Below are 16,795 nucleotides of genomic sequence, written 5' to 3' on the forward strand. Positions count from 1 at the left end.
CTACTGTGCAAGGGATTTGCTTTTTTTTTCTTTATCTGATTTTGAAGGGTGCTTTAACCTTACATTTATTTGTCTACTTAAATTGTGTTATGTGGATGACAGTTCTGAGATGTCGAAGTCACATTTATTCATTATGCACAGTATACTGCAACACTGTTTTACATAAAGGCACATAGGCTTGACCAGGGTCTAATGCAATACTGCCTGGTTAAATCTAATATAACAAGCTGTCATAAGTTATGATTATTCTATGTGAAATGCAATACTTTTCTAGTTTATATACTGATTTTTATATTCATTCTAGGATGCCTTAGGAATTTACAATGTGACGAAGCCTGTTTCTTCAATTTGCAGTAGTATAAATTTTTTACTTCATCAAAAAGTTCTCTATGAAATAATCACATTTGGCTTACAAGACTCAAACAAAGAGGTATCCATTCAAACTTTACTATTGTATTCCTGCATGCTTGTTTATCTTTTATGAAAATATATGCATGCTGCTCAAAAAACACTTTAAAAACGCATCAGATCTCAATGGGGAAAAATATATCATGCTAGAGATCTATAATGATATGGACTAGGTAATGTGTTGGGGACAAAAAATGCCACATCTTTGATGGAAATGAAAATTATAAACCTACGGAGAGCTGAATTCAATAACGCTCCAAAAGTCAAAGTGAAAAAATGATAATGATGCAGTAGGCTAGTCCATTTTGCTGAAATTTCATTGCAGCAACTCAAAATGGTACTCGGTAGTTTGTATGGCCCCCACGTGCTTGTATGCATGCCTGGCAACATTATGCATGCTCCTAATGAGACGACGGATGGTGTCCTGGGGTATTTCCTCCCAGATCTGGACCAGAGCATCACTGAGCTCCTGAACAGACTGAGGTGCAACCTGGTGGTGTCAGATGGACCGAAACATAATGTCCCAGAGGTGTTCTTTTGGATTTAGGTCATGCGAGCGTGGGGGCCATTCAATGGTAACAATTCCTTCATCCTCCAGAAACTGCATGCTCTTGCCACATGAGGCCAGGCATTGTCATGCACCAGGTTGAACCCAGGACCCACTGCACCAGCATATGGTCTGGCAATGGGCCCAAAGATTTCATCCCACTACTTAATGGCAGTCAGGGTGCCATTGTGTAGCCTGTAGAGGTCTGTGCAGCCCTCCATGGATATGCCTCCCCAGACCATCACTAACCCACCACCAAACCGGTCATGCTGAATGATGTTCCCGGCAGCCTAACATTCTCTGTGGCTTCTCCAGACCCTTTCGTGTCTGTCACATGCTCAGGGTGAACCTGCTCTTATCTGTGAAAAACACAGGGCACCAGTGGCGGACCTGCCAATTCTGGTGTTCAGTGGCAAATGGCAATCAAGCTCCACGGTGCCAGGCAGTGAGCACAGGGCCCACTAGATGACGTCAGGCCACCCACGGTAAGTCTGTTTCTGATTGTTTGGTCAGAGACATTCACACCAGTGGCCTGCTGGAGGTCATTTTGTAGGGCTCTGGCAGTGATCATCCTGTTTTTCCTTGCACAAAGGAGCAGATAACGGTCCTGCTGATGGGTTAAGGACCTACCAGATGGTCACCAGTCTCTCTATGACCGTCGGAGGCCTGGGTGCGACGTCATAATGTCACGCCCGGGTACCCGGAAGTAAACAAAGCCGCAATCGTGGCTGAAAGCATGAGTTCGGTGACATTTTTTTCCCAATCTCATGCTTTCCAGCCTGGAGGAGAGATGTGGGGTCTTATTGACCCCCGCATCTCTCCATAAAGAGGACCTGTCACACACTATTCCTATTACAAGGGATGTTTACATTCCTTGTAATAGGAATAAAAGTGATAAAGAAAAAGGTAAAAAAAAGTGTAAAAATGAAAAAAAAATAAAAATAAAAAAAAGTTTAAAACACCCCTGTCCCCAGGAGCTCACGCTCAGAAGCGAACGTGCACGTAAGTCCCGCCCACATATTTAAACGCTATTCAAACCACACATGTGAGGTATCCCCGTGTGTATTTGAGCGAGAGCAAAAATTCTAGCACTAGACCTCCTCTGTAACTCTAAACTGGTAACCTGTGAAAAAATTAAATTGTCGCCTATGGAGATTTTTAAGTACCGAAGTTTGGCTCCATTCCATAAGTGTGCGCAATTTTAAAGCGTGACAAGTTAGGTATCTATTTACTCAGCGTAAGATCATATTTCACATTTATACAAAATTGGGCTAACTTTACTGTTTTTTGTTATTTTTTTAGTTCATGAAACCGTTTTTTTTTTTTCCCAAATAAAAGGTGTTTGAAAAATTATTGCGCAAATAGCATGCGGGATAAACAAGTTGCAATGACTGCCACTTTATTCCCTAGAGTGTCTTCTAAATATATATATATAATGTTTGGGGGTTCTGAGTAATTTTCTAGCAAAAAAATTATGATTTTTACATGAAGGAGAGAAGTGCCAGAATAGGCGCAGTATGGAAGTGGTTAATTGACATTTGACCTGCATTTCACCTCCTTATTACCTGCTTCAAGTGAGGTTTGCATTCCCATAGGCTTGTATGGGAACCCTAAACCCATCTGACTTGAACAAAAGTCATCAACGCAGACCCTTACGGTTGTGTACCTTAAAGTGGATGTAAACCCACTCTCATCCTTTCTAAACTACTGCCATAGTGCTGATCTATAAGGATATACATGCCTCCTGCATGTATCCTTACCTGTAAAATGTCTCCCCTCTGTCTGTTATAAGAACTGAAAAACTGCAGATTCTGTGGGTGGATCTGTTGTCTGGAGCTCTGTGGGTGGAGTCGTGATGTCAGTAGACTCCCCGCCCACCTCTACACTCCCTTTACATTAAATTCTGCTATGATCACTAACATCCAGTCAAAATCCAGAAAAGTAACCATATGACCTCAGAAAAAGAGTGGGGGTGGGAATTAAAAAATAATGCCTGTCTCCAAGTTAGTGCATAAGATATGTAAATAACCTGTGACTCACAGCAAGGGGGCGGAACGGACTGAGGTTTTTCTCTGTAAGTCCATTTTATTTCACTGAACAATAAAAGAGGATTGCTCAGAGCTGGATTAACTCTTTGTGGCAAGATTGGGCACAGATGATAGGAAATCTTAGGCCTCGTACACACGATAGGTTAACCAGAGGACAACGGTCTGATGGACCGTTTTCATCGGTCAAACCCGATCGTGTGTGGGCCCCATAGGTTATTTATCCATAGGTTAAAAAAAAAGCCAACGTGCTTTAAATTTAACCTATGGATTCCTAACCGATAGGTCAAAAACGATCGTTAGTAGGCACAACCATCAGTTAAAAATTCACGCATGCTCAGAATCAAGTCGATGCATGCTTGGAAGCATTGAACTTCGTTTTTTTTTTTTAGCACGTCGTTGTGTTTTACATCACCATGTTCTGACGCGATCGATTATTTAACCTATGGTGTGTAGGTGCGACGGACCATCAGTCAGCTTCATCGGTTAACCGATGAAAACGGTCCTTCAGACCCTTCTCATCGGATGGACTGATCGTGTGTACGAGGCTTTATACTTTACATTGTGACAGCAAAGAATAATTTTTTTTTTTTTTTCGGGTTTACAGCCACTTTGACAAGGTTAACAATGTTATTTTAAACCAGTATTTCTAACTTTTATTTTCACCATGTGACTTCTGTCTAACGCCCTGTTCACACCTGAGCAATTTTCTACTTGCAGATTGTAGATCTAAAATGCTCAACAATCCAAATCCCATTTATTTTAATGACCCCTGTTCACATCTGAGTGTTCCGTCGGCTGGAGCAAAATGCCTGTCAAAAAAGTACATGAGCTTCTTTTTGGCAGATTGGGCCCCATAGACTTCAATTAAAATGCCTAAAAATGTGCTCCATTAGTGTTTTACTTTGCGATTTCTGCTCAAACATCAGCTCTCCACCCCTAATATGCTCCACTTGGTGCTTTCTATTGGCTAAGCAAAAATGCCGAAATCTGTAAAATGCTTGTAATACAGTACCATACCTCCCAACATTTTGAGATGGGAATGAGGGACACCTACTAGCAAATGTATGTTGGCATAGGACACGCCCCCCCCAACCACACCCTCTTAAAGGAGAATTGACCAAAAAAGGTTAATTAACCACTTAAGGACTGCTGCACGATGATATAGGTCAAAAGAATGGCACGGCTGTACATCCATTTTAAGAACCCAGCCGAAGCTCCGTGACCGCGGGACAAGCAGACCAGGAGCTGAAGAACGGGGAGAGATGAGTGTAAACAAACCTTCCCCGTTCTTCTCTGTGGCATTGTCACTGATCGTCTGTTCCCTGTTATAGGTAACGACGATCCGTGATGTCACACGTACAGCCACGCCCCCCCTACAGTAGGAAACAGACATGAGGTCACACTTAACCACTACAGCGGCCCCTAGTGGTTAACCCCTTCACTGCCATTGTCATTTTCACAGTAATCAGTGCATTTTTATAGCACTTTTCGCTGTAAAAAGGACAATGGTCCCAAAAATATGTCAAAAGTGTCCGATGTGTCCGCCATAATTTCGCAGTCACGAAAAAAATCGCTGATCACCGCCATTACTAGTAATAAAAAAATAATTATTAATAAAAATGCCATAAAACTATCCCCTATTTTGTAAACACTATGGGCTAGATTCAGGTAGATGGGCGCATCTTTGAGGCGGCGTAGCGTATCGTATTTACGTTACGCCGCCGTAAGTCAGAGAGGCACTTGCCTCCTAAGTTACGGCGGCGTAGCGTAAATGGGCCGGTCTAAGCGCGCCTAATTCAAATGAGGATGAGGGGGGCGTGTTTTATGTAAATTACTTGTGACCCGACGTGATTGACGTTTCTTTTTACGAACAGCGCATGCGCCGTCCGTGGACATATCCCAGTGTGCATTGCTCCAAAGTACGCCGCAAGGACGTATTGGTTTCGACGTGAACGTAAATTACGTCCAGCCCCATTCACGGACGACTTACGCAAACAACGTACATTTTTCAAATTTCGACGCGGGAACGACATCCATACTTAACATTGACTAGGCCAACTGTTAGACTAACTTTACGCCGGGAATCGCCTTACGTAAACGGTGTATCTTTACTGCGACGGGGAAGCGTACGTTCGTGAATCGGCGTATCTCGCTGATTTACGCATTCTAGGCATAAATCAGCGTGCACGCCACTAGCGGCCGGCGGAACTAGACAGCTAAGATACGACGGCGCAGGCCGTCGTATCTTAGCTAGGTTTAAGTGTATCTCAGTTTGAGCATACACTTAAACATACGACGGCTTAGATTCCAAGTTACGACGGCGTATCTACTGATACGCCGGCGTAACTCTTTCTGAATCTAGCCATATAACTTTTGCGCAAACCAATCAATAAACGCTTATTGCGTTTTTTTTTTTACCAAATATATGTAGAAGAATTTGTATCGGCCTAAACTGAGGAAACAAGTTAATTTTATATACAAGTAATATAGATCAGAACAAAATGAGGAGGAATGAGGGACAGAGGGACATTGCTCCAAATCGGGGACAGTCCCTCAAAATCAGGGACAGTTGGGAGCTATGCTGTACACTTCTAAAAATGCTTAGAAAAACGCTCAAATAAAAATGTCTGAAAGTCACTCTGATCAGGTGTGAATGCAACCTAAAAGAAAAAAGATGTCTTGGCAAAGCATGTTATTTTTTATTTTTGTATTTCTTTCAGATTTATTGTGCTGCTAAGACCATTCTGACATTTTTACTTCAAGGACAGCTTGTGATGTCTGCATTGTGCTGGAATAAATTTATTGAAGCACTTCATCCTGTCATACCAGTTTTACAGGTATTGTCCATTTTATCTCACTTTCACCCATTAACTTCTACTTGTGTCCTAATGCATTGCAAGCAGACAAGCATTTTACTTGCTGATTTGTTAAATGTGATAGGAAGTGCACATTTGTCATTGACAATGGACCTTCTACATAGGACAAGTAGCAACATGTTTTTCAAAAGCAATGTATAATCTTTTCAATATACTGTATTTATTGGCGTATAACGCTCACTTTTTTACCCTGAAAATGGAGGGTAAACTGTGCCTGCGTGTTATGCGCAGGGGGCTGTGGAATGTTTTTTTCCTGAAGCTTCCCTCTTAAAGTTAGGGTGCGTGTTATACGCCTGTGCGTGTTATATGCCAATAAATACGGTAGTTACACATGGAGCAGAGATCAAATAAATGTAAGGAATCTCATCAATATTTCAATTCTTTGTTGCCTTGTTTTAAATTATAAATGCATTTTCTCATCACATATAAAGGGTCCGCTTGCTGATTTGCAGTTCTTCACAGTGGTAGCGCGTTTCTCCTGTTTGCCACAGTGGAAGCGTAAGTCAAGCAGCTCACTGAAAGCAATGCAGTCGGCAACGTATATCTTTTTATTTTCTTAAATGTCCTTTTAGTAGTTAGAAAGAGCCATCCTAGTAGCTAAACTGACCTACTTCTAGTGGCTAGTCTACAAATCTATACATTTAAAAAAAAGTATAGTAGCATGTGAAATTGCATCACAAATTATTCTACACAGCAATAATGTATCTACACTATAATTTTCCTTTAAGAAATTAAATTACTATTATTATTTCAGATCAGCTTTGAATATGTTGGTTGGGGGACATTACTCCAGTTCCTCTTTAAGGCCCCTTTCACACAGTCGCACCGTTCAGGTCCGGACTCCGCTAAGTAGGAGTGCGCCTTGTGTAAAAAGGGGCCTTAGTGGTTATAAAGCTTTGTTTAAAAAATAAAATAAAAATAACAAACATGCCTATACTTACCTGCTCTGTGCAATGGTTTTGTACAGAGCAGCCCCAATTTCTCTTCTTCTGGGGTCCCCCACTGGAACTCCAAGCCCCTCCTCATCATCAGGTGCCCCCCAGGGGAAAGCTGCTTTCTGTGCGTGCTCGCTCTCGAGTCCTGCTACTGTGTGCACCTCCTGTTCCCATGTCACCGGATTTGATTGACTGCAATGGTTCCGCTGCTGTCAATCTGTCCAATGTGGAGAGAGACAGTGGCTGGAGCCGATGCGCTCATACACTTTACTAAATCGGATGGGCTCAAGTAAGGAACAGGGGGGTATGGGGGGGGGGGGGTAGGGGCAGCTGCAGCACACAAGATTTTTCACAGAGATGTATTAAAGTGAAAAACCTTAAGGCTTTAGAACCACTTTAAAGCGCATCTTTGCTGCATCTGAGCATCACAACCAAAAACGCCCTTTTAATAAATTTTTATTATACAAAGCAAACTCCCCCATCGATCCATGTCTCCATGCTTTAATTTGTTGAGAAATCACTTTGAAAAACAACCCCCTAGCATTTCTGGCTGTGGTCCTCTTGAGCAAGGGCAAAGGATTCACTGGTTGTGGAGCTCTAGCTCTCATTCGGCATGATGGATCTTTGCAAAGCGACCACTGCTTCTACACAGAGCAAGTGTTTTCCTCTACATGCTGGCTTCTATACACTGGCTGTGGCTAATCTCTATATAATTCTACAGGGACAGATGAATTGGTTTGTCTATTAACACAGTATATACATTGGGGGTTATTTACGAAAGGCAAATCCACTTTGCACTACAAGTGCACTTGAAATTGCACTGAAATTGCACCTTGAAGTGCAGTCGCTGTAGATCGAGGGGGACATGCAAGGGAAATAAAAATAGCATTTTAGGCCCAATTCCCTGAGGGTATCGAGCTGCGGTCACACGGGGTGGAGACATTTCTGACTTCCAGAGTTGTGGATCGTGTTCTCTCCTCTCTATATATTAGGTTGTCTTGTGGGGGGCCGGGTGGAGGGACCGAACTGTATGACAAGTGGAGGGAGGATCTCCCTGCCCTTGCTGCTGATGATTGGGAGGAAGGAATCCAGCAATATATTCCCCTGATGGTCTCAGCAAGGGATAGGTACATCCAACTCAAATTTATACACAGAGCTTATTATACGCCTTTGAGACTCTCTAGAATATACCCGTTCCAAACAGATAGATGTCCCAAATGTACTACTGACCTGGGTACCTTTTTACACGTTGTCTGGTCGTGTCCTATTATTCAACAATTCTGGTCGGAGGTAGTAGATATTATTAACTCAGTGGGCAATTTGCATATAGACCTGAACCCAATTATACTGCTTCTGGGAGTTTGTGATAATGTCATATCTAACGCACACAAAAGGCTGTTTGTATTTTACGCCTCGTTCTATGCTAGACAGGCCATTCTACTTAAATGGAAGCAGCCCAAGCCTCCAACAGTCTCCCAATGGAGGGCCCTGGTGGACACCACGCTACCCCTGTATAAGCTTACATATATGAACCGTAAATGTCCTAAGAAGTTCGAGAAGATCTGGTGTGCATGGACCAAGAACTGAGACTTATGGGCCCAAGCAATGCCACTGCGGTGCTCCTGCTGTCTCTTGTCCCCTCATTCCCCCGCGTTTCGACCTCTGTAGCAGTCATCATCAGGGGGAAATTAGCTCTATAAAACACATTACATAATTTCAGCTATAGGAAAACATCATCATAAGTCCCATTTGGGGTCTAGCATGAAGAGATATTTACCGTTGAATTGGAGTGGATGGTCCCATGGCCAGATGGGTTGTGAATTGCCAGGTGATGAGGAGGATCCGTAAGGGAACCCACTCCCCCACGGCAGAAGAGCCCGGTCTGAGGGGCTTACAAGGAGCCACACAAGATTGACACCCTCCAGGGGACGGGAGAATCAGAACCTGCAATTAATCCCCAATCAATTACCATATATAGAGTGTAATGGTTATGGGTATATTGGCTCTTGGCACATTAACATGGATTATTAGAAGTATATGGACCAACTATCATAGTGTCTCATCAGGTACCAAAAATCCCAGAAGTATAGTTAACTTCTAGGGGTAGGGGTATGGGTAATGAGGTATGTTAGTATGCAATGTAAAATAGAGTGTAATTGTCATAAATTAAAGTGCAATCTTGAATTAAAAGTGTTGGGATTGGTGAAGGTTGTGTGAGTGAAATATAATATGTGATAGAGCAAACCCAGCAGGGACAGTGGAGTGTTGATGATCAAATTGGAGTGATAAGGTGTTGTGTGTAATGCTTGGGGTGATCAAATGAGAGAAAAAAAAATATATAAAATAAAATTAAAATTTAATTCAAATAATATGTGAAAATGAGAAAAGGTGTGTATGTGTGTGTGTTGTATATATGTGTGTTGTGTATGTGTTTTGATGTTACCCGCAGGATATAAGCTGTGGTGTTGAAGCAATGTAAAAACAAGTGTGTGTGTGTGTGTGTGTGTGTCTGCAAATGGGTGTTAGAGTGTGAGTGAATGAACCTAATTAGTGAAAGTTAAGAGTATCAAAAGAGTTGAATCATAGAGATATATGTGTAATATAGACATTTACCTTGTATTATGTTGGTTAATATATGTTGAAATATAGGTTTAACTGCGGTCAGGCAGAAAAGTTGGTAACTGGGAACCAGGAGAGGATATGTGCAGTGTGGTCCATAGGGTCTGCGAGCGATCATGGTATGATCTGCAAGCAGCTGGTCATTGATATATACCAAGGGCAATTAGGGTAAACAGATGCAGGTGGTGCCTCCTTCCCCCCTCTCCCTGGTGAATGGGTGTCCAGGCCGCTTGGGGGCGGCCTCCGTGTTGCTCCCTTGGCATCCTGGAAGGCGAAATCGCCCCAGCCATTGCCATCATCTTCGCAGCAAAACGCATGATGTCATGGCGTTGCGCGCATGCCGAGAAAAACCCACACATGCGCACCTCGCCAGGAACAGTCCAGAGATGAACAAAGGATGCCGCCTTCAGGTTGTATAGCTGCATTGTGTTTTTTTTGTTCTTTTTTGTGTTTGTATGTCTTTATGTTTCTCCTTTTGTGTTTGTATGTCTTTATGTTGCTTTGCACAGCCGTGTTATTCTGCTGACGTATATCGGCGTTAGCCGATTGGCAAGTGGTTAAATAAAGGTCATACTACTGCTTCAATGAATGAAACCTGATCTATGAATGGAGGGGAAGAAGATGCTATCAATCATGCACCTGTCTATCATTCATAGATTGCATTCCATTCATCAAAGCTGTAGTATGACTTCTGTGAATGGAGGAACTGAGCAGAAATGATGGGCATAGTTGGGCTTCCTTGATGAGAGTTTGTGACAGCCCGTTAGTTGTGTTAACACCCTGCCGAACCAGAAGATTATGGCGAGAACAGAATGGAGGAATACTTTTCACTAAGAGAAGAGGAATCGGCACCAGGGACACATCCTACTGACTATAAGTTATGCCCTTTGTGCTGATTTTTCCGTTTGTGATTTTGGCTGAACATATGTTTTAAAAAACACACACATTATTACAGGCTGGGTTATGTAAAAGGGTTTTTATTATTGTTCATAGATAAATATGTTACAGTCAGAACTGAGCATTGGAAATTATGGTGGATGGTAAACTAGAAATCAAAATTTCTAGACGCAGTTGATTTCTTGTTTAATAACCCCATAGAGAAAAACTACCAACGGTTGGGCTAGTAGTTGATCTATGAATACTTTTGCATATATATAACTATAAATGCATCTAGTAATGCCTTGGACACACAATCAGAATTTCCGTCAGGATAAACTCTGCCCAATTTTTCCGACGGAATTCCGTTCAAGCTGTCTTGCATACACACTGTCACACCAAATTCCGACCGTCAATAACGCAGTGACGTACAACACTACGGCAAGCCGAAAAAAATGAAGTTCAATGCTTCTGAGCATGCATCGACTTGAATCTGAGCATGCATGTTTTTTCCTCCGTCGGCGCTCCATACAGACGAACGGAAAAAAGAGAACATGTTATCTTTCTAATGCCGCGTACACACGACCGTTTTTCGGGTTCTAAAAAAATTACGTTTTTAAGGGTCTAGAAAAAACTCGGGTTAAAAAAAGTTTTTTTCAACCCGATCATTAAAACGGCCTTGCCTACACACGATTGTGAAAAAAATGCTCTAGCAAAGCGTGGTGACGTACAACACATACAACGACACTATAAAGGGGAAGTTCCATTTGGATGGCGCCACCCTTTGGCCTGCTTTAGCTGATTTTGTGTTAGTAAAAGACGATTGGCGCTTTTCTGTCTGTTACAGCGCGATGAATGTGCTTACTCCATTACGAACGGTAGTTGTACCAGAAAGAGCGCTTCCGTCTCATAACTTGCTACTGAGCATGCACAGATTTTTCACGTCGTTAAAGCCCACACACGACCATTTTTTACAACCTTAAAAACGACAACGTTAAAAACGTCGTGAAAAAATAGAGCATGTTCGAAATTTTTAATGCCCATTTTTTAGATAGTGAAAAATGCTCTGAAGCCCACACACGTTTTTAATGAACCCAAAAAACGGTTGTGTGTGCGCGGAATTTCCGAAGGAAAAAGTTCCATCTGACTTTTTTCATCGGAAATTCCGATTGAATTTTTTCATTAGACTTTCCCATAATATCAATTTCTCATTTTAGGTTTAGTGCAAATGCAACTATATCACATATGATTCCAATTATGTGTAATTTCATTATGCAAAGAACAGTCACCCATAGCAACCAATCATCAATGATCTCTTTTTCCAATTTCAATCGGCAGATATAAAGCTAATTGGGTAGCTGTGCTCTTGTACGGTGTTAAAGATTTTGTACAGCACAGCTGTACATGCCTAGATTTTTAGTATATGATAGAAATAAAATAAAAAAATCAAATCTGGTTGATTGTCAGCCATTTGTAGTCTCTGGAGCTTTTCCGTGACCTGCCATATTCATACTACTTTTGTTAACGGAAGTAGAACAGTATATTCCCTATTTCTGTTTTTTGATTTATGTCTTCTGTCTGGTGTTTTATTGGCTTTAAAGTTCAACTTTTGTTTCGAGTAGTTCCTTTAGTTAGATAAATTTCATGTTTTTCTCTTTCAGGGCTTTGCAGATATGGATGATGCAGTGGGTACCTCCATCCTAACCTTATGTGAGACATCAGAAAGAGGAGAAGGAATGTTGACTAAAACAGCTCTTTTAAGAGCTGCAATGCGATTTTTATTTGCTAAAAAGCTGACGTAAGTTGTCTTTTTTTTCTTTTTATGCTAATCTCATTAGCTAATCTTCATTAGCCCAATTCTCCAGAAGGATTGGCTTATTTGCTTAATGGGCAAACTGTAACCTTTCTCTAATATTCATTTTTGGGCAAGAATTTATTTATTTATTTTTAACTCGCCTCTCATGCAGGCTGGACTGATGCAATCTCTTTCTGATGCATGCACTTAGACCACAACTATTGCAAAAGTTACCTGAACACCCCGCAGTAAAATTGTATTTTTTTTGGAAACTTCATTTGCCATCAGTTCCTGGGTTGAATTTGCTGGGCCAGCTTGTCCGGAACAACCTAGCAATTTAAAAAAAATATATATTATTTTCTTTAGAGTGAAATACTTGATTTAAATAATTTGGGAATCTATTAAAATCCCTTGCCAGATTCATTTTTTCTGATGGCCTTTGTTGATCTTGGCATGTCACCATCTACATGAGTAGCACAGCGAACACCAGACAACTAGACATCCGAGGGTTAAGTAAAACATGTTGCACCTGAATACTCCCTATGGAGGTTCTACTAATTGAAACCTAATTAGGAACTTGGGGGTTGCTTGTTTTTTTTCATATGAAAAATCTGAATTTTTGTTATTCTGATAATGGAAATGAATACACTTTGTCAATTTATTGTCCTGTGTGTTTAGGTAATCAAGATCTAATGTTTGCCTGTTCAAATATGTTGAAAAAGTTAGCAATTTCTGGGGGGGCGGGGGTGTATTTACTTTTTCACATGACTGTATTTATGTATTTATATATTGTATATGACAATGCTGTTGATTACATCACTTAGAGCTAAATTATTTTTTTCTTCTAAACCAGATCAACTTGGCTGTAGAAAAGTGTCCAATGAGTGTTGAGGGCATTGGGATCTAGTTCATGCTATGTTTTAATATTTTTTTTTTTATTAAATTGTAATTATGGTCATGATAGGATGCAAAAAAAACTTCACTATATTGTTTAAAGTAGAGCTAAAGGCTAAAAGTAACTATTCAAACACACATGCAAGATATTGACACTGCAACACAATCATGCATTCAGGGCCAGCAAGAACTCTGTTTCAGCTCACTGTGCCTGACTTGCAATCTCCACTCCACAACACAAGAGTCCTTTCATGTAGATAAAGTCAGCAACCAGGTGAGGATGAATACAAGGTCTCTTTATTTCATCCAAGAAGTACACATAGTCCAAACAGAGCCAACACTAATGCGTTTCAGCCTACTAAGGCCTTACTCATAGTTAGTCTGACACAACCAACTAGACCGATATATATAACAAGATAAACCTAACCCCCCCCCCAGGTAGGATCACAATTGGTTAATAAACCATGAGGTACACTGTCAGAGTACCAAATGGTAAAATGTCTAATTGTGATCCCAGCTAGGGGAGGTTTGACTTTGCTATATATCTGTCTAGTTGGTTAGGTCAGACAACTATGAGTTAGGCCTTCATAGGCTAAAACACAATCGTTTTTGCTCAGTTTGCAAAGTGTACTCATTGGACAAAATAAAGAGAAATTGTATTGAGCCTCGTACACACGATAGGTTAACCAGAGGATAACGGTCTGATGGACCGTTTTCATCGGTCAAAACCGATCGTGTGTGGGCCCCATAGGTTATTTAACCTTTGGTTAAAAAAAAGCCAACTTGCTTTAAAATTAACCTATGGATTGGTAACCGATAGGTCAAAACCGATCGTTAGTATGCACGACCATCGGTTAAAAACCCACGCATGCTCAGAATCAAGTCGACGCATGCTTGGAAGCATTGAACTTCGCTTTTTTCAGCACGTCGTTGTGTTTTACGTCACCGCGTTCTGACACGATCGGTTATTTAACCTATGGTGTGTAGGCGTGACGGACCATCAGTCAGCTTCATCGGTTAACCTATGACAACGGTCCTTCAGACCTGTCCTCTGGTTAACCTATCGTGTGTACAAGGCTTTAATCCTCACCTGGTTGCCAACTTTTTTTTTTTACATGAAAGTAAATGTAGCCTAGTCATGAAGTGGTCCAACAAGATGGGAAAGAAATTGCAAAAACATTGTGCACTTACAATAAGAAGATAAGCATATAAATAAAGCCTGGACCCCATCAAATTCTAGTTACACTACATAATATGTTGACAGTATAGAACACAAGATATAACCAAACTTTTTGGCATAAAACGTATACTGTACATGTTGAGGTTAATTTACTAAAGCAGTAGAGGTGGTTCACCTAGCAAAGTGAACTTTGCAAAATTTATATTCACTTTTATATTGACTGTTTAAAAAAAAATAATATATATATATCCAATTATGTATGGGAAAATTAAAAAAAACTGTGGGCCAGATTCACAGCAGTAATACGCCGGCGTATCTACTGATACGCCGGCGTATTTTCAAATTTGCCGTGTCGTATCTTGATTTGGAATCCTCAAACCAAGATACGACGGCTTTTGGCAAAGAATCCGACAGGCGTACGGCTTCGTACGCCTTCGGATCTTAGGTGTAATTTTCCGGCGGCCGCTGGGTGGAGTTTGCGTCGTTTTCCAGCGTCGGGTATGCAAATTAGCTGTTTACGGCGATCCACGAAGGTACGCCAGTTCGTCGCATTCTCTTACGTCGTCGCTAGTCGGTTTTTCCCGTCGCAAACATAAGCCTGCTTTTTCATGGCTTACATTTAGACCAGCCATGTTAAAGTATGGCCGTCGTTCCCGCGTCGAATTTAATTTTTTTTTTTCTTTTGCGTAAGACGTCCGGGAATACGAAACGACGTAACGCACGTCGCCGTTCAAAAAATACGTCGGGGCAAATTTTTTTACACGGAGCATGCGCAGAACATTCGGTGCGGGAGCGCGCCTAATTTAAATGACACACGCCCCATTTGAATTAGGCGGGCTTGCGCCGGACAGATTTACGTTGCGCCGCCGCAAGTTAACACGTAAGTGCTTTGTGAATCAAGCACTTACGACAAAAACTTGCGGCGGAGTAACGTAAAGGGGATACGTTACGCCGCCGCAATTTTTCATGAATCTGGCCCTATGTTCGCTAGCACATGACTGAGTATTTAAAGTAGATCTAGCTTTGTTCACTAATGCCCCGTACACACCATCACTTTATGTGATGAAAAAAAATGACGTTTTTAAAAACGTCACTTTAATTGACTGTGTGTGGGGGAAAACGTCGTTTTATGTCTTGTAAAAAACGACCAAAAAAAATTGAAGCATGCTTCAATTTTATGTGTCGTTTTTCAAAAGTGCACTTTTTACTTCACAGAAATTGACCGTGTGTAGCAAAAAACGTCGTTTTCTAAGACGTTTTTTCATCCACGCATGCCCAGAAGCTACTTATGAAGCAAGCTTCAATGGTAAAACGTGGTGGAACGTAACCTCGCTTTGCAAGAACATTGTGAGAAAAACGATGGTGTGTAGGCAACTTCGTCTTTGAAAATTGAAGTTTCAAAAACGTCATTTTTTACTTCACAGAAAGTGTCGTTTTTTTTCATCACATAAAGTGATGGTGTGTATGCGGCATTAGATTCACTCTGCAAATTGAGTGTTCACTCAACTTGAATAGCCTCTTCCTTTCGTAAAATAACAACACACTTTTATGGACAAATTGGATGCATGACTTTAGGTCCTCTTAAGAAGTTTTGCTAAGTATTATTGGGGGGAAAAAAGCTATTAGTTTGGGTGGTAGAGTTGGTAATAGGTAAAATGTATTAAGATTAGAATGCATCATAGTATTGAGCCAGAATGCTTCAGTTGTAAAGTTAGAATAGGTAATTTCAGAGTGCTTGTAGACATGCTGGTTATCAATAAACAGCTTTATGGTTTCAATTACAATGTTTCAATGCTTTTATGATTTAATTTTTCTAGGCTCCGTTCTGTGGGCATTAAGTGGCTATCAGTCCACCTAATGAATGAAAGAGATTCAAGGTGCAGACGCCCCGAGCTGCAAGGAAGTGTAATGTCAAAAGCCGTTAGCATTTATATTACAGAGCGGCCGGTTGACTTAAAGCTGGATGATAAGGGAATATCCTTTTTCAAGGTTAACATATTTATTGATCTTTCTATGAAATATATGTCTTTTAGGTTGATAGCCATACATTTACATAAAATAGCACACACACAAAATGATCTATGACTGAAAATGTTCCTCTTTTTTTATTGGGAAAAATAATGGCACCACGTTATTGCTGTTTTCTTTGATTCATGGTTGGTAAGGTCCTTATTTGAAATCTGTCATTTGTATGTCATTGTGATCCTTCATCTACTGTTTATGTATACAGTATCTTTGTCTTTTTGATAAATTGGGGAATTCTGGCCACTTAGATATTATTGTTGACCCTCTGGGGTATTTTTATTGACCTGCTAGTAAGGCCATCAACAGATCCCTGTAAGATCAATACAAATCTCAATTTAGGGTGGGATCATGTTGCAGCTCATTTCAAATGTCAGAAGATGATCTAGTTTAAACTAAAGCAGTTGTACAAGAGGGACAATGTTACTGGGTCTGGAATGTGAATTTAATGAGCCTTGAGAACATATGTTTTTTGTAACTTGTAGCCTTAAGGCTTGTTCACACTTGACAAAATTTCGAATGCTTTAAAATTTCTCCTATTGCGTTAGTATGGATGTTAGACCCGTGTTAATGAGCCTTAGTATGGGCGTTAGAC

The 16,795-nt window shown here is 40.9% G+C and overlaps 1 protein-coding gene across 1 annotated transcript in view; it reads left to right on the plus strand.

The window, feature by feature from the left end:
- RTTN (rotatin) overlaps positions 1-16,795 on the plus strand; it is a 329,764-nt gene that overhangs the window by 91,007 nt on the left and 221,962 nt on the right. Inside the window, exons 16-19 of the mRNA XM_040353902.1 lie at positions 305-430; positions 5,724-5,840; positions 11,971-12,107; positions 15,996-16,167. Coding sequence (XP_040209836.1) covers positions 305-430; positions 5,724-5,840; positions 11,971-12,107; positions 15,996-16,167 — 552 coding nt within the window. The remainder of the gene's footprint in view (positions 1-304; positions 431-5,723; positions 5,841-11,970; positions 12,108-15,995; positions 16,168-16,795) is intronic.

The sequence above is a fragment of the Rana temporaria genome, chromosome 5, assembly GCF_905171775.1.
Source record: "Rana temporaria chromosome 5, aRanTem1.1, whole genome shotgun sequence".
Taxonomy (NCBI): Eukaryota; Metazoa; Chordata; class Amphibia; order Anura; family Ranidae; genus Rana; species Rana temporaria.